The 18921-nt window shown below is 39.2% G+C and overlaps 3 protein-coding genes across 5 annotated transcripts; 1 reads left to right on the top strand and 2 right to left on the bottom strand.

Annotated features, from left to right (window-relative positions):
- Positions 1-525: 525 nt before the first annotated feature.
- On the bottom strand, positions 526-5203 carry LOC141906729 (organic cation transporter protein-like). The gene is made up of 9 exons (XM_074796034.1): positions 5042-5203; positions 4568-4767; positions 3843-4073; positions 3049-3245; positions 2293-2643; positions 2016-2150; positions 1609-1691; positions 1215-1335; positions 526-997 (listed from the first exon to the last, which is right to left on the bottom strand). The coding sequence occupies exons 1-9, from the start codon at positions 5166-5168 to the stop codon at positions 667-669; spliced, it is 1776 nt and encodes a 591-aa protein (XP_074652135.1). The 5' UTR covers positions 5169-5203; the 3' UTR covers positions 526-666.
- Positions 5204-5501: 298 nt separating this feature from the next.
- On the top strand, positions 5502-18707 carry LOC141906730 (putative gamma-glutamylcyclotransferase CG2811). Of its 3 annotated transcripts, none has more exons than XM_074796035.1 (6): positions 5502-5567; positions 16768-16957; positions 17625-17781; positions 17928-18109; positions 18194-18426; positions 18555-18707. In XM_074796035.1, the coding sequence occupies exons 3-6, from the start codon at positions 17763-17765 to the stop codon at positions 18607-18609; spliced, it is 489 nt and encodes a 162-aa protein (XP_074652136.1). In that variant the 5' UTR covers positions 5502-5567; positions 16768-16957; positions 17625-17762; the 3' UTR covers positions 18610-18707. The 3 variants fall into 3 exon arrangements, with proteins under 3 accessions (XP_074652136.1, XP_074652138.1, XP_074652137.1); XM_074796037.1 differs by having other exon boundaries at positions 17722-17781; XM_074796036.1 differs by lacking the exon at positions 16768-16957 and having other exon boundaries at positions 5531-5567.
- LOC141906728 (uncharacterized) lies at positions 8681-16445 on the bottom strand. Its single transcript, XM_074796033.1, has 4 exons — positions 16217-16445; positions 14789-15484; positions 14390-14554; positions 8681-13490 (listed from the first exon to the last, which is right to left on the bottom strand). The coding sequence occupies exons 2-4, from the start codon at positions 15465-15467 to the stop codon at positions 12139-12141; spliced, it is 2196 nt and encodes a 731-aa protein (XP_074652134.1). The 5' UTR covers positions 15468-15484; positions 16217-16445; the 3' UTR covers positions 8681-12138.
- Positions 18708-18921: the final 214 nt, after the last annotated feature.

Consider the following 18921-nt stretch of genomic DNA (forward strand, 5'->3'; position numbering starts at 1 on the left):
TAATCAGAAGTTTGATTGCGCGGACGCTTTAGATTTTAAAGCACATACAATCAGACCATTATGTACGTATGTAGGTGGGGGTGAATTACATTGAGTCAGGTCACAAAGAATATTCGTTTGAGGGCAAAAAATCGGGCAGTTTATTTCATTACCGAACACGGTGACTATGACTACAATATCAACTTTGATATAAATTGAGGACGTTTTTGTTGTTGAAAACCTGTTGTTGAATGCGCCATGTGTTTGATTTAAAAGCCATACACAGTCTGACATAACTACCAGCTTTTTTTGAATTGTATACATGTATATTGTACCAGGTCGCGTACTACGTACATCCAATAGCAGCCAGGGAAAAATGTGGTTGATTTCAAAACCGAACACCAGATGGCGTTATATGGCTCGATGGAAATGAAAAATTTCTTTTGATTTACGGTTGGAGAAAACTGGAATTCTCGTTTTGTTCACAAAGGACAAGACAACAAAACTATTTAAAAGGATTAGATTTTATTAAGAATGATCTCTCCCGACAATAATCCTAATCTTATTTCAAAAACTATCAATATATAAGAAAATCCTCTAACAATATACTTGCATTGTGAAACTACAAAATTCTCCGCAGCGAAACCAGCCGTCGTAAAGTCATCGAAAAGATATTGCGATATTTCATCAGAGCATCGGGGTTTCGGTCGTAATATCATCGCCGGATACGTTTGCGCTGACGGGACGTTTCGTCGCATTTTGAGATTCGATATTTATTCGAAAACAGTTTTTAAAAGTGGTCGACTTTCGCGCCAAATTATCGATGTCCTCCATAGTTTCGGGCATCGGTTGGTTATTCGTTTCGGGTAACGGTAAAACGAGGATTCCGTTCATAATGGACACGGCGCCGAGTGCGAGTCCGAGTGCGACAGGCGAATACCGAGCAAGAACCTCGCAGAACGGAGACAACATGGCACCGAATCGTGCGAATATTGAAGTTATACCCATTCCACGAGCCCTAAAATGAAAATGAAAATGAATCAGATTATTTTTCCACAGATTCTTTCTATTCTAGCCACTTCTCTTGCGATTATTACTTGTTCTAATGTTTTAGCGTCTCAATTTAGGTGGAATACAAACATGAGTGACTTTTCTCAACCCGGAATAGAGATTACCGGGAGCACTTCATTTATTTGGAAAAACAACGTTAGTTGTTACATATTATTATTCTTTACCTAAAATTAGTTGGATATAGTTCACTGGTCAGCACATAGAGGACGCCGTATGCAGTTGAAATGAAAAATTTTCCAATCGCGTTCAACGTCATAATCAACGGCACAAGATTTACACCATTAGCTTTTGAAAATAATGATTAGAAGAAAGTGACAGAATTATCGCATTATTACCATTACCAGCATGAAATGATTTTTGATGAAAACCCTTTTTCAAAGTTTACTGATGGGCGAGGAAGCCAAATATCGGATCAGTTGCATACGCGTGAAACGAAGTATTTTGTGTTCCTTGTTGGGATTTCTATATAGATTTCATTTTTTGCATTTTCAATTCAAAGAAGAATACAATTAAGAACAAAATATTCGAGCAATGTTACATGTAAGGTTGGTTTCTTACCTTGTTTAGGGATTACGTTACTAGCGATGAGAAATACTGCAGTGCAAAAGTATGAGAGTAACACCGAATAGCGTCGTCCGATCCTAGAAAAACATTATTTTTTAGTCAAACGGTTATAGGATTATTATTAGAGGATCGCTATTGTTTTTCCCATTAAAATCGGGAGGTTGGAGAAGAGGTGTCCTCCGCCCGCTCTTCACTCAATGTTAGTTTGTTTGCAAGTGTCGGCCTGATCGTAATTTCTAAACGTCTATTGCACACGAATTATGATAATATTTACAATTCATTACCGAAACACCAAACGTCGTTAATGAAAATGTGAAAAGTTTTATGTATGCTACATCACGAACTATTTGAACATGGAATTGTCTCCGATGTGGATCGTTTTCTGTGTGCACTATACGTACTTTCCGAGTATGAACATCATGAATAAATAGGCAGGAAATTCGACAACTCCGGAAAGAAAGAAATTCAAAAAGCGATTCCCAACGAACGCCGTCGAACTCAACGTTAGCCCGTAATATGTGATATTGGTACTCATCCTGAAAGGCAAGTAAAGTAAGCGGCATATAGTTGTGAACTCGGTATGGTGATTGTCGATTGACGTTTAGAAATTTATTTCTTTCGAATGATAATTGACTCGTTTGCCAAACGGGTGCGCAACGAAACGAGCTTAGAACTTACCACATCAAAACAACAAGTATTGTCCAAAGACGTAGTTTTCGATGTCGCATAATTTCCATAACGCCCACATCGGCATCACCTAGTTTAGTTTTTTGAGTGGGTAAATGTTGTTTAATCGTGCCTCTAATTGCGCTGAAACGATTGCGCAACGCGCCGAGGAAACTGCGCTGTGTCATTACGTCATCGGTTTGATCCCCGATAAATTTTGCGCGCGCTGCCGTTTTGCGTACGTCATCGAGAGCACCTTCCGAAAATTCCGAACCGTTTCGTTTCGCGGCTATTCGCAACAATGCGACCGCCTCTTTACCCTTGCCGTTCGCCACTAACCACGGGATGGATTCTTTCATTAAACTGATTAGAAATGAGGAAAAAATGTACATATACGTCAAACATTTTCAAAAATAAACAAGAAAGTTCGTGGAACCTTTTGAAATGTTATACATGAAGGTCACCCGCACGGCGACAACTACATCATAATGGTTTGCTTTTATTTTCTGTGGCGTTTGGTTAAGTTCAATGTACAAGAAAACTTAACTTGTGAAATGTTCTAAGATGTAAGAGGAAGGAACGGGCGAAGATCGGGAACACCGTAGCCGGCGCTAGCGGGTCACCTCAAAATGCTAGAACTTCTATTACATTTTTTTTACAATGAATTATGGTTTCGTTCTTCAGCGTTTGATAGACGATGGGGCTGGAGTTTTGTTCTGAAGACGTAGTTTTTTTGCAAACGTTAGTTATATATATATATGTACGTACCATATACCTGCGAGCGACAGGAAGCTGACACAGCCGATGACGACTGCAATGTGGCGCCAGTCCATGAGCAGATAGCCGACCAGCGCAAACAGCGTCATCCACACTGACCAGAAAATATACATGTAACAAGTAGCGAATGCTCGCTGTTTGGATGGAAATAATTCAGCATTCAACGTGTATTGGCTTATCACACTACCCTGGAATTTGAAAAAAAAAATAATTTCAGAGCCATTATGGAATATATTAAAAGGGTTTCTGAGGCTAATACAGATTACGTTTATTTACAATGCGCTACACGGGTTTTGCCGAGGTCCAAATTTTAACAGGGTCCCCCTGTTAGAAGACAGGTATGATAAAAAACTCAAATAGCAATTCAATCTATCGTTGATAACTTAGGTATCACAATGGTAACGATAAGTTCCTTCCAAATCGGTTTGTTCTGAAATGAATCCTCACGCAAGAGCTCAGATTCGGACCCATACCCGTAATAGCACGGCCGAATATTTCTGACGAATGATCAAAGTTAGTAGAATATCATATTTTAGCACAAATAACGAGACGAGTAGTACTATATAGGTTAACTATTTATTTGACGCACGAGCTTTCGCTACCAATGTGTAGAAGCTTCATCAGGTGAATGAGGTGAGTCACTCATTCACCTGATGAAGCTTCTACACATTAGTAGCGAAAGCTCGTGCGTCAAATGTATAGTTAACCTATATAGTACTACTCGTCTCGTTAATTATTCTTAACCCGGTTTACACGGATACTCTACAAATATTTATAGTACATACTTGCATGAAGGTGCCCACAAAGAACCTGGTTATTATAAAAGGAATAATACTCTTCGCAGATACCATACAAAGTGCAGCAATGCCTGTCAGACACATGGTTACTATGGCGGTCGGCTTTCGACCGAACATGTCGGAGATGATCGGGAAAATCAAACTTCCGGTCAGTACCCCGCCATAGTATACCGACTGACTCAAAGCAGGAAGATGAGATCGGTCGCAAACTAGATCAAACTGAAAAACCAAGAAAAACGTATTTTTCAACGGAGAAAATAAGGCGAGACAAGATGTTGGTGAAAAGCACCGTCGACATCAGCACAAACGACTGCACTCTATTGGCGCGAACCAAAATAATGATACGTATTCATATCAATATCATGCGGATTAATGTACATTAATGTCGTTTTTTTTTTCTTGTGGACATACGGAGCTCGAGGTGACATGGAGAAAAATATGTTTTTTTCTCGTTCGAATGAAATTAGAACAATGACAATCTTTTCGATGGGAACGCAATCTTTGTCATTCGAAATGTGCTCATACGACGTCTATGATGATTTGAAAGTGCCATAGATTATTCATAAGATAGTATTCACTCATATTTTGATCGACATGTTGGTTATCGCCATGTGACATCGACAACATGAAGAGAGCAAATATTGACTCTTCATTGGTTTTTTAAGATTAGAAAAATGAACTTAGCACCCCATGATGCTTCCATATATCTTTACCTCGGTGACTATACTCGTATATCCGTTGGCGTCATAAACCTGGCCGTATTTACAGCCAATTTTGTCATTGTTGGACAAGAGTATGTGGCACTCGTCCGAAGAAGTCGTACCGGTAGGCGTTGCAGATGTCCGGGTATGATTCCATGTGATGTTGGTGGCAATATAAGATGGGACTTTACAATGATGAGGTGGTGTCCAACCTAAGATTCGTAAACATTGTAAATTGTAAATTATTATCATGTGGCAAAAGTCATTTTAATATCTTATCACCAAACTAGAAATTGGCTATCGAAATTGCCCGTACGATTTTTAAGTTATCAATAAAGATATACAGTCATGAAACCACCATATTCGTTTTCCTTCGTTCGAAGTCTCAAATTTAAGGTTCCTCTGTAAAACCCTAGACATTATTCATATCGTTTTTGGAAGAAACGGCACTAATTAATGTAGGCTATACAGTTATTTCCAACTTACCGATAAAAACTATTGTGAAGGAATGAAATGCTACTGCCATATAACAGAATATACACATCGATGTGGATCTCTCCAACTGCCATCGACTATATTTTCCCAACTCCGTCAGGGCTTTTTCAACTTCCATGATTAACCTATGCTTGGATAGTGCTTACAAGTCCTTGTTCGAAATGCGCGAAAACAATTCGCAGCGACAGACTATATTGCTAAAAAATGACATAATATCCAAGGGAGATAAGAAACGCGCACTTGAATGCATATGACGGTTTCGATTGAAATCGTCCGGTTTGAATTTATCACGTAGATAACACAATGTGGTTCTTAAAACGCAACCGAAACTTCCACTTCAATTTGGCCTTCAATTGCATATATTTGAATAGGAAATTTTTTAGAATGAATATGTCACCGATAACTCTAGATTCGGCCAAGTTATTTCGATTACAGGGCCATTGTTGTGAACCAGTCATTGAATCAACCATAACTGATTTCTACTTAAGGAGGATTATCACGTACAGTTAACTAACAGGTAATCGTAACTGATTATAATAATCATACACTTTATTTTCAAACTGAACATCGTACAAGTATGGCACGATTTAGCTTTTCGGTTGCTGATCCAGCAAGCACCAAACAAAACTTTATTAAAAACCTAACGGAAAAAATCCATTTCCCAATGTCCTTGTACATGAACAGTATCAATGCATGTTCTCCGGTCGGTTGTGACGATCATGAATGTTCTCTGTTCGATGGGGGTAGTACTGGGCATTTCCAACTTTTGTCTACCCAGCGAGTGTACAAATGACTCAAGTAAAAAGCTTTGTTCACTAATCTGTTGGGTCTGCATGAATCACTCTATTATAAAATGATTTCAATCCTGGACAGTCTTGAGTAATTCATCCAAGACAAACACCTCTTGACTTCACGGTTCACTACAATGGCTCTGGATAGAAAACTACGCGACCAAATCAAAAGCTTTTGGGGTTATATTGCTTCTATATAAATTTTCTATCCACCCATATGAATATTGAAGGATTCTGATAAGTAGAAGTATGATGAGGTTGCATTTTTATTGGACCACCCTGTAAATGATTAGTGTTTTCCGTCAGTTCCGCACCAGTGATTTTATCTGTTCTTACTATCATCATCATAATCGCTTTGCTCCTGTCACAGAACCTTCTTTCAGTTAGATCTTAAAGTAACAGATCATCGCCTGAAGCCATTTGGAACATTTGCGCCCATTCGTTTGCCCCCAAAATCTCAGCGATATTGACTCTGCTCCCAGCGTTCAAAGGGCAGCATTAGACTGATAATATATTTATGATTACCACTTTTGTTCATCACTTTTGATAATACATGTCAGTTCTACCAAAAATTAATAAGACTTGTGAATTTTTGGTTCTACGTAATATTTACACGAAGGCGCTATAAAAATTCACAATCCTATTCTTATCGTTTATTTCCCCGATTTTCGAAGTAACGCAATGTTCACCAATCGTTATCAACTGCCCTCTAATAAAGCAGCAATCACTTAAACAAACGACAAGACGTGACACTCAATACGTACATACCTTACGCTGTTCGCGAGTCGTGGTGTATGTATCTGTACTGAAATCGTCCGCTGCGGAAAATCACTTATGAACTTTTGAACTCTTGAATGCCGGAAAACAGCTGGTCGAAATTATATAATTCTTATTTAGCGCATAACTTAAAATACTAATCACATTTTAAAATACACATTAAACAATACATAAAAATACACCATTAATACATGTAGGCCTAAGTAAGCAGGATTTCTGTGAAACATGAGGTAGCGGATTGGGACCCCGTCAAGGGATTCAAATTCACTAAGCTAAGCCGTTCCCCGCTGGTGGAAGCGACACTTGACTCCTGGAAAGTAAGGGTTTTCGTTTGACTGGTACCCGCATGATCCGGCGGTGGCCCACTTCGAAACTTTAATTACTAATATCTCGGAATTTAAAGCAATTTTTAGCCGGTTCTTCTAAATGAATTGATAAAAATAGGTCCACGTTTATCGGCGTCAATATCTGATATCAAAACTATCCGGTTTAATGATGGTGCCCGGCCAGATGGGGCCCCATGGAAGTCAACCCGCTACCTATTTAAGCATATGATAAAACGATAGGAGTAAAAAAAGGTACAAGTTGAAAAGAAAAGTGGTCAATATTTGTTCTTTTATTTAAAAAAAACAAATATTTGTATTAACTATTAACCTAAAAAAGGTAAGTTTTCAGATTAGATTTTAAAGATTGCATTTCGGGTCTTGTAAAGCGTTCTATAGACCTGGGGTAGAAATTTAAAAACTTTTCTGCTAGACTACAGTGTCTTCACTGGACGGAAGTAACCTCTTTGACACATGGGAAGTCAGGAGTTATGAGTGGTGCTAAATCATTCACACTTCGTAGACAAATAAGCAACACAATTTTGAGATGTTAATTGACAAAGTAAAAGCCACAGAAAGTTTGGCCATGTACTATAAAACGAAGATTACCAACACGAAATATCCGACCAGAATTCCACCTGATGGCGGCCGAAACTTTCAATCCTGGGCGTCTTTCGGCAGATCGAAAAAAGATTACGCCGTTTTAACCGTTTGCCTGCCGTGCCCATCATCCTGGCAATTGATAGTGTTTTGATGGATGAAGTACGGAAGTGCTGAAGGGATGTGAGAGATGGGAGAGGGAGAATTTGTGTGAACATAAAACATGTCTGAGGGTCGATTGATATGTACATTGAAGTTAATTTTACTACGCGCATGCGTTCCGTGTGAAATTTTGACCGATAGGTGCTGCCCCTCTACACATCGTTGACGGTAAATATGTGAACTAACGTATTACTCGCATGCCAGAGTAGAAGTATTAGAGGCCTTTTTATGAACCAGCAAAATCGAAATAGATTAGCTATTTAGATAGCCGATTAGTGTCAATTAGCATAACCGGGTATGTTGGCTGATAAAAACGCCAGGTAGAAATTATTCAATTATGGCCTACTCAGCAGCGACTTCTACCGAGAACACCATATCGGTTGGATTAGATAATCGGCATACTTGCTCGCCGAGCGAGTATGCTGAGTATGCTAATCGATTATGATAACCAATGTTCATAAAAATGACGGATTATGACATAACCCATGCTCATAAAAACGTTTTGCATACTCGAATATACTAATCGAGTGTTCATAAAAAGGCCTTAAGCTATCGAGTTAGTTCACACGTTCACCGCCTATGAAATATAGTGGGGCAGCACTTAACGGCTTATTTTGGAAATGGTTGGAGTGCGTAATAAATATTCGTGTTGGTGTTGTTGGGGGTGCGATTCAAGAATAGGGGACTATAGCAATATATGTAGTGATAGTAATCAATTAAGTAATAATATTAGTAATTGATAATGATGATATATAATGATAGTAATGTATATAGTAATTAATGATGATTAGGGAACTAAACCTAACCCTAACCTTAATCCTAACCCTAATCCTAACCACTAGTCCCCTATTCTTGAATCTTACCCGGCGTTTGTGAGGACGATCGTTTTTAGATTATCGACCAAAAGACAGCAGATTGAAACAAAATATACCTCAAATCAAAATGAAGACTAACCGTAAACACAAACATATTCCATTTCACTTTACGTTTAATAATATAATATGTATATAAATATGATACAGCAGCATTAGCTTTATACAATTTGTCTCAAAGAATATAAATTACAATTTGAAATAAAAACACTCGACTTTTGGCGTTGTCTTATACTATAATCATTAACTCGTTTTAAACCTCAATGATAGTTATTTGAATATTTTCACATAACAGAAATACGAAATTAAGCCAAACAATTATGACCATTATTATGTCAAAGAATGTACTCACAAATGTTTCAACCCATGAACGTACGAATCAGTTTTTACGTCCATGGTTTACCTCAGGTTAACGAGGATCTTTGCTTCAAGGCATGTTGGAGCATTTTACAAAAAAAAAAAAAAAACGTAGACATAAGATTATTAATGAATAACACAGTTGGCACTGTGATAATAATATAGATAAAATTCCACACTAAGGCTAAACAAAAATGATACCTCGTTTCTCCGCAGTGGGCAGGTAATTTTTGTAAAATATGATAAAATTCATAAACAGTTCATTTCCATAGCGGTCGGGTCTGTTATGGTGAAATTGATCACGATTTAAAAAAAAGTAATGTATGGGGTAGATAGGCGGCCGGCCGGGTCAACATTTAAGCTCGCAGAGCGGAGAAACAAGGTATCAATTTTTTTTGGCCTAATATTGAAAAAAAAACCAAGTCTGAAATATGAGTAAATAGTTAAATCGGCGTTGAAACGTTGAATAAACTATTAACTCAATAACACATTTTGGACTTTATTTTTTCAATATCAATCTGGGATTTTATATTCCGGTATTAGACTATTAAAACTACATAAAGCTGATGCTCGTGGATCCTTGTCCTCGCATGAGCAATTCTAAACCACACTACATTAATCTTACAAGACAAGAATGGCTTATCATATATACATGAATACCTATATATATAACCTATGTATTAAATACATTCAGATTCAAGCGATGACACACATTATGAAAATATTTTATCATTAAATATTTCTTTGCTTCAAATGCTAGCGTTTATATTGGCAGCACGATGAGGTGTTGATGCTACAGAAAGACGTATGATCTTAGCACCTTATGACATAAGTGAAGCTAAACTACTATAATATAATAATATAACGTGAATAATATCTCTTGAAATTCCATCCATCCGCACAGCAACCAAATGGCGGCATGCCAGAAATTCGCAAAATTTACCGGGTACTGTTGGTCCAATCAGCTGGCTAAATAATAATTGAAGAACTGTAACACTATTCCCGATTGGTTTATGATGATGCTTATCATGTGATTTGTTATCAGGCATACGCAGAGATGACATCATATCTCATGAGAAGTAGGATGTTGAAACCACATTTTATCATGAGCGCGCTATCTTCCTGATTTACCTCCACCAGATCAATCCAAAATCTTGGATGCAATGAATTCACAACTTCATATACAAATACAAGCAACCAATCTACATCAATTGGGAAAAAATGGCACTAACCCGAGTGAATATATCCGAGCAAACACACTGAATAGTTCATTAAAACAGAAAGATCGTTACTCCCCAAACATCTGATTAGTCATAAACTATCACGCGCTTAGATATCTCATGAGATGTGGATGCGTTTTTGAACCTTGAAGGCAGTAAATACTTTGTAATATATGGAGAGGTTATAACAGTTATTGTATTAATACTACATGTATATACAAGAATCAAGGCAATTTTGAGCATAAAATATAGTTACACCGATAAATCACTTGTTAATGCATACGCATTACATGGTTTTTTAGTGTCAATAGTTGTATATTTGCATCCATTAAATGGACATTTTACGACAAAATATATACATGTACATTTCGAAAACTTGCGTAATAAGACGTACATGAATGTACATACAGACAAGCTGTGTTACACTACTAGTAATTGTTTGAAATACATTCATGAAAGAATAAATTTAAGGAGCAGCAAATTAATGAAAATTTCAGGAGAAAAGCAAAGCAGATTTTAAGAGTAGCAAAGCAAAGCATATTGTGTCTTATTTGAGATAATCCTGGGCATATATAGGTACAGGAGAATCCCTCTTTGAATCATGCACGATAAACCAACTTGATGTCGAAGTTGGAGATTATTCGAACTTGTTGTATCTAGATTATGAAGTATGGTCCACAATCGATGAAAAAGAAGCGATTTTGGTCCAATATGTGAAAAACATCGCTTTAAATAGAATTTGCAATAACCAAAGCAAAATCCGAAAAAATGCTTTGTCTCTTGGTTTGTTGATAGAGCTTGCACTGTCAATAATCTATATACTTTTAACAATAGTGTTTGGTCCAGTTCTGACGAAAAGCAGTAGCTATATGTAATAAATCAAAGCCTTGCGGTGCAAAAATCAAACCCTTAAATGCACTGTGACAAAAAGAATAGACTTATCAATATCTTAAGACACAGGTAAAATTAAACCCAGACATGTGAAACCCTGGGTCCTACATGGTTTAGAAAATGTAGTGGATTTTGAAGAACAAGATGATAACATCGATATATCACAACATTGCAACTTTACTCAACTAGGCCTCAAATGTTTAAGCAACAATTTGCTACACGAAAAACAATTGATTAGTTTCATAACTCACAAAATAATCATCGCACATGTTTTAAGAGAGTTGAATAGTTTCACTACAAATGCAATTAGAATCTAGTTGTTACAAAGCTTTTCAAATCTGATTTAGTTCATTAACAATAAAAGAAGTAACTGGTCATTATAAAAGCAGTCATCAGAGAGTGCTTACTTCTGATTATGGGTTATTGTTTTGTCTGATGATGCCATTAAGATCATACGAGATCTCCCCTGAATTATTCATCAAGATTTTGAGTTTGAATATCTTGTAAAAACAATACTCATTTCCATAGAATGATCAGTATCTACATTCTCAATGTAATGATAACACTCAATAACAACAACTCCTCTGTAAGCCACAAGTTATTTTAGTTCTAAACGCTCTGAGTATTGAGGCACAAAGCCTGGTTTCATTCATAAACAGTCGGTTAGCATCCAGTGCTCAGGTTTTTCAAACTATATCCAAGTACAAATTATCAGGAAATAAGTATCAGGTACTGTAGAACTGCTATCAGAGTTTCTACTGTAGACTTCTGTTCACTTACTTAAGAATTATGGGTCAACTTCATTTTTAACCAATAACTTCAGTTCCAATTCTTAGTTTATTCAAACAGCATATCAGATGATTGGTTTTCACATCGCTCCTGAGAAGAGCCTCTTAGACAGGTTTTGATTGAACTTATTTCAGTTTTGAAATAGGAATTCAAGATTACAAACTCTCTACCTTTTCACGGTTTACTGATCATGCTTTTAAGGAATAGGTAGTGTATTCTGGTCGACACAAATGCGCCAAAAGAGAATTTCGGAATCGGTAGAAACCAATCCAAAACCTGCCTCAAACTATTGTGAACTGCATTTTTTTACTCATGCATATTCAATGTACCAAAAGAATCGACTACTGGTTCCGTCGCGTGGTCATCCTCATCGAAATGACTGTTTACGTGCGATTCATAATCGGCCTGCGGGATCGAGTCGGGATACTGTTCCGAGCAAACCGGACAAACGCGATCGTCCTCGCTGATTACGTGGCCCGGAATTATTTCGCCTTCCAATTCGTCGGGCGTCTCGCAACATTCGAGCACGTGCTGCTGAATCTCTTCCATCGTGATGAGCGTGTTCGCGAAATCCATTCGACAAATCGGACACATACGACACGAATCGACCGGCGCGGCTGCCGCCGTTTTCACGTTACTCGAGCTGTTGTTGCTCATTTTATCGACTTCGTCGCGGTAGATGTTTTTATTCGGGATCGTCTTGTGACCGATTAACGGGTCGTTGTTCAAAAATAAATTCGGCGCAAACCGCGAGCCGGACGACGCGTCGGTATTCTCCGTCTCGTGGCTCATTAATAGATTCACGTTCTGCGTCATGTTGTCGTAACTCTTCGGCATCGTCTCCGCGCAGCCGTCGTTTCGTTCGATATTCAAAGGTCGCGGTAACTGATAGGAACTGTTCGGTCGATATCGATTCTCCAGTTCTAAACTCGGGTCGACGTTCTCGACGGGGTAATTACCGGACGACGCCGGCGCGCTCGCTCGATTACCGGCTGATCGATTCGAACTAGCGCCGAATCGTGGTGAACTATCGCTGAAACGTGAGAGCGCCGTTAAAGAAGCGCTGCCGGTCATCGCGCCGCTGCCGCCAGGAGGCAATATATTATCCCGGCTCGACGCTCCTTTAACAACGTTTTCATCGAAGTCGAAATCCTCAGCAGTATCGATATTCTCTAGATCGGCGAGGTAATCCTCATCGGGGCTTTCATCGTGCAGGTGTTCTAATGAATCATTCCTGGCAGCCGGTAGCTGACCGAGCCAGCTCTGTAACCGGTCTGCGCCGCCGCTAACATCCAATCGTTTATAATTACTCAAATTGTCGTTCATCAACGCGCGGTGATTATCTTGCATTTCCGTATCGATCGGCGACGATAACAGATCGATTTGGTCGGTCGCGTTTTGGTTGTACAAATCATTTTTAGTTCGTGAGTTAGCCGATAGGGAACTATGAGCCGGCGATGGTTTGAAATTTTCCGCGACGCCGTGCTGGTACGGTCTCTTCAAACCTAACTCCTCCTTCATCATATCCTCGGCGCACTGCATGGCAGCGGTGGTCACCGTGTTTCGAGGCCACACTCTCGTTTGCTGAGATTTCGGCGTTTTCGGACGCGCGCCGAACGATTGTTGACTAGAACTTCGTGACGTGGCAGAAATCGAAACTGCAAAGCAAATTATGACGATTATAAGACAATGTACGGATGAGGAATCAGGTCTAAGTGAAAGTCACATTTGTTGCAAATGAAGGGAAAGGGGTAAAATATCTACCATTTTTCCTGATGTAAATAAAGCTTAGAATTGTGTACATTGTCATAGGGGGTTGAATAGTGTACCAACATACTTTATGAACAGCAACCACCATTAGCAGAATTTTATACCAGAATTTGAAACAGGATCCTGAGAGATCAGTCATTCTTGGATATAAGGAGTCTTCAAGGAGTTTTAAAGAAGAACATTTCAAATTTTGAGGAAGCGTCTGCATCACTTTCATATCCTAATTACTGTAGACTCCACCTAAATCGGTACTGTTTATCTCATCTAAACCACTAATTCATAACCAAATTTTTATCCTTACTGTACAACTACAAACTAGACAAAAATTTCGAATTGCCCATTTCTCAAAATTGCAAGAGTTTTAAAGGAGTTTTAGGCATTTTGCTCAAATTAAAGGAGTTTCAAGCACCTTTTAAAGGTATTTTCTGTTTTATAAGGAGTTTTTCAGGAATAGAGGAGTTGTAGGGACTCTGTGAAAACATCATTTTCATAGTTCCAACGGGAGCCGTGGAAATATGCACAGAATTGTCAGACAGCACTCAAGATTCACCCTACCCACCACTTCTACACCCTACCCACCTCTTCCACACCCTACCCACCTCAGCCACACCCTAGCCACCTCTTCCACACCCTATCCACCTCTTCCACACTGACTCTACCCACCTCTTCCACACCCTACCCACCTCAGCCACACCCTAGCCACCTCTTCCACACCCTACCCACCTCTTCCACACCCTATCCACCTCTTCCACACCCTATCCACCTCTTCCACACTGACTCTACCCACCTCTTCCTTTTTGACTCGACAGCACGTTTGATCTGTCTTCCTCGCGTTTGATCAGCTGGTGAATTATAGTCTGTTGATTGCCGATGAGTTCCGAAAATTCTTTCACTTGCGCCCGCGATTCAAACACCTTCGTGCACATTGATTGCAATAAAGAGACGTCGACATCTGTAATTAGAATAACATCATATCTGAGCATTATCTGTAGGTCTAAACAGTCTAACTCTTGTTTAAATACCACAACGCAGTTAAACTCCATCCAATACAACTGTAGGGCAGTTTAACTTGAGATACGGTACCTGTAAGGACATAGTTCTACGGTAGCGGGCTTAGAATTTGATTCTAGGGTTGACCAATGGGGAGCTGTATTTCGCTAAGACTGTCTATGAATAAAACTCTTACCGTTATCAGTATTAGCCATTGATTCAGCACTACTCTGCGGTATATTCTCGTGGCCGTCATTCCTGACGGTTTTAACGCGATATTCTTGTAACTGTTTCTCAGCGAATTGAAGTTTCTTCTCGAGACTGACGATCTTCTTCAGATAGGAATCATTTTCCAGTTCGAGTTTGTGGTTTTTTTCGACATGTTCATTCTCGCGGATACGTACCGAACTACCGAGGCTTTTTATCTCCTCTTTAAATCGGATATTCTCGACGGATAACTCTTCGTTCGCCCGTTCGATGTTTTGACATCGTTCTTGAAGATCGATGACTTTTTCGCTGAGCTCGCGATTCGATTGTTGTAACTGGAAATTCTGTGATTCGAGCGACTGGCAAATATTGGACACTCCGCCGACGGTTAGATTAGTCTGCGACGGAGAAGCGTCTAGATTCAGGTCTCCGTTCTGCGTCCCGCTACCGCACATAGCCATGTTTACATCCGGTGGTGAAGTGTTTATTCCCTGTTGTTGAATGTCTAATATTTTACGGCTCAACGCGCGGTTCTTTTTCTCGCACTCGCGGAAACGGTTTTTAAGATCGTTGTAAGCGGTGTTGAGGGCATGATGCGAACCGGCCTGCACTTCGTCACATGACGCTTGTCTTTTCGATGAAAACAATGAAGGAATTATAGACGACATCTGAGCGACATTTTGGACTGAAAAGGTAAGAAAGAAACAACATCGTTATTTAGCCAGCAGTGACAATAATTACACTATCCACTTCATTCAGTATTAAGGCGCTAATCCATCTTTTATGAAAACTTTTCACTCCACACAGGTTTATAATTTGTCCAACCAGCAAAGCCTAAAGCCCTCAAAGTGCAACAAACAGACTCCCTACTCTCCAGTTATTTATATTTATGATTTAGGTGGTCTCCTTTAAGCAGAGGGACTTGACAATGTATGGGTCCAGTGACCACCCTGATATCTCTCTACTAGTAAAATAGTTATCATACAGGGATAATGGGGACTGGGAGGGATGATCAGAGGCCATAGGGATAATCTGAGGTCATTGATAGCTTGACTGGTTTCCATTAAATCTAGTCGACCATCATTCATTTACTGACAAAATGTACCCCTGCGCCCTGACCCACCAATGCCTTGCGTCTGTTGTACTCAATGCTGCTTGTAGTAGGTTACCTGGTTACTCCTCATCAATATCAGTTTTTGTGGGAAGGCTATTTCAAATTCAATATCTATTATTGCCCCAGTGATTTAGAAATAGTTTTGGCTGACGACTTAGGCCTTTATTGATTTTGTTGTTTTGCCCTTCCTCTGCTCTTTCTGAATCTGACTGACGTTTCTTCTACCCAAGTGTCAGTTCGACCTTCTACAGATTCGTAGCTGTTCCAAAGAATCACTTAGAACATATCTCAATTCATACTCACGATTGATATCTTGTTATCTATATGTGTTATGTCTTCACATCGATGTTTATAATTTACTTAAATTTCACGCGAAAATTCAGGTAAATAACTGACTCAAGTGAAATGGCGAACGGGGGAATCCCAATGACGTCATTATCTTCAAGATAGGAAGCCTTATATCAGGAAATTCCAAAAAATCATCATAATTAATTTACTGGCATGGACAGTAGTTACTAACCTTAATAATGTGTCTAATTTTTACCCAGGTAATCAAAAATAAGGAAAAGTCACTTCAATAATCCACAATCCATAAAAAAGGTTAATGGTCAACGACGATCCATTCGCCATCTGCTGTAATACCGCCATTCATCGGGTTTTCAAACTTAACGGAACAGGCTTTGAATGCCAATTTACCGGAGCTAGTGTCGACAGACCTGCCGCGGCCCGGAACGGCCACTCCGTAAACGACTGGGTGAAACAGGCTTGTCGTGTAAATCGCGATAAAATTTCACATATCGAGGAGCTGATTATTTATTTCCCATTGTTTTGCAATGGTATTTTAATAATTTTAGGTCGATAACTGCAGAAGATTAAATTCGCCTCAGAGCGGTCGATATCTGCACCGAATAAATTCGCTTCTCAGGGCAGGTCGTTATCTGCAGAAGCTAAATTCGCCTCTCAGGGCGAATTATCATCGGCTAGAATGGATTAAAAAACCAAAGTTAAGTTCAACTGCCAGTCCTTTCTGAAGACTTCTATCAGGTATCTACCACAAAAAAGACAAAATGATTGAGCTAGGCCACCCGGCCTGAAATGCTGCTCTCAGAAGTCAAAAGTTGAAATAGACAGTACCTTACCGCCGTGCCGCATACGCGAAACGCCTCAAGTTTATCAATCATCTTTATTTTTCCAAAAAAATCATACAATAATCGGTTTTTTTTAATATGGATGATACGGGGCACTCGGTGTAATTCATTCAATATTTGATTATATTTGAAATCAGCAAGGGCAGACAAGGCTCCACTAACTGGGAGAGGCACCGATTATTCATAATATCGACGAGAATCTCCTTTCTCGCATCGAATTTTAATTATACTATGTATTGTTTTGAAATCGGAGTCGTTCGGTCAAAAGGACGGCCTACATCGACTGGCCCGCAGTACCAGGGAGAATCCTAATAGTACCTATTTGGGGTCAAAAACTTATTATGTCGGGCCCCTGTGTGCTAAAGGAAACATTTTCGGACTCAACGTGATTTTCTTGTTATTATTGTGGGATTTTTCTACATGAGAAAAAATCGTTCAGTAATCGCTGGCTAACGGCATTTTTTACCCGGCCAATTGTTATTTAGCCAAACGCCGATTCTCCGTGGTTAGAAATCAATCCCAAGTTTCGATTTTTCACGTGTTATTTTTTTTTAATCTAAAAGATGTCGATAGCCTGCTTGCCGTCACAAAAATAGGTCACTGTGCCGTCAGCTGTCAAGCTGTATCTGGTTGTGTACTAGTAACGTGACATTATTTCAGGCCAAATTTGTTCAGTACAGCATAGATAGATAAAACGACTAATGTCGGCGGACAAAAAAGGTAAGCATAAACTGTGTGTACAGTGAAAAAAAAAATCATTACACTACTAGTCTGAATGTATCAATAATTCAGCTCATACTGTCTCTCAAGCGCACTTACGTAGTCTCTCAAGACGACCTAAGACAATATATTTTGACTAATTTCAGTTGGGAAACACCTTGTTTTCGTGTATGGAACGTTGAAGAAATCTCAACCTAACCATCATTGGTTCTCCAAAGGCGGCAGTTACCAGTTCGTAGGTGCTGCTAAGCTATCAGAACCAAGGCCAATGGTCGTAGCTGGTCCGTACAACATTCCTTATATAATTGACTGTCCCGGTACAGGAAAGGTACCGTACCGTTCGTTCGCCTTGATCTGTATTAGATATGTTTTCTAAACTTGAATGATTATTTCAATGCTTTGTTGTTTGTAGAATGTAGTGGGTGAAGTTTACGACATCGACGACGAAGCTTTTGCTCATTTGGATATTTTAGAAGACTATCCAATACACTATACCAGAAAACAAATACCAGTTACATTACTGAACGATGATATTCATCGTACTGTAAACTGCTGGTGCTATTTTCTGGCGAATCCTAAACAAAGTCTTCTAGAATTACCGCACATTGAATGTTTCAACCACGCCCAGTGCGGGTACACCCCCATGTAAGTGGAATTCACGCTACTGCGGGTATTACTTACTCCTCGACGGTCAAGTCGATGGGCTTCCTTTCAAAAGAAATCGAATGTGTGATAACTAATAATTACGAGTTGTTTGGTGAATTTATTAACAGGGATAAAGGAGAATGTGATTTGGCAGCAGGAGTTTCAGCAGTTCAAGATGTATGACGAATGAAGAATGCGGCGTTATTTGACTCGTGTTGTTCCCGTATATTGAAGTACTTTCCGTATACATTATGATTTCAGGAATAAATGTCTAAGAAAGATATGAGCGTTGTCTTTCGTCAGTTTAATCACTTTCAATTTTTACAAATCAAGAAGTAAGTTCGATACTAAACGGAACGTCATGGGATGTTTGAACGCTTCAGAATCTTGGAACGCCAACTGGAATGGATCTTGGAATTCCAGCTGCCTAGCAAATATGTTGCTAAACCTTCATATTTTTACTAGGCTTTTCGGACGCATATCGAGACATGGACA

This window comes from Tubulanus polymorphus, chromosome 6 (genome assembly GCF_964204645.1).
Source record: "Tubulanus polymorphus chromosome 6, tnTubPoly1.2, whole genome shotgun sequence".
Taxonomy (NCBI): Eukaryota; Metazoa; Nemertea; class Palaeonemertea; order Tubulaniformes; family Tubulanidae; genus Tubulanus; species Tubulanus polymorphus.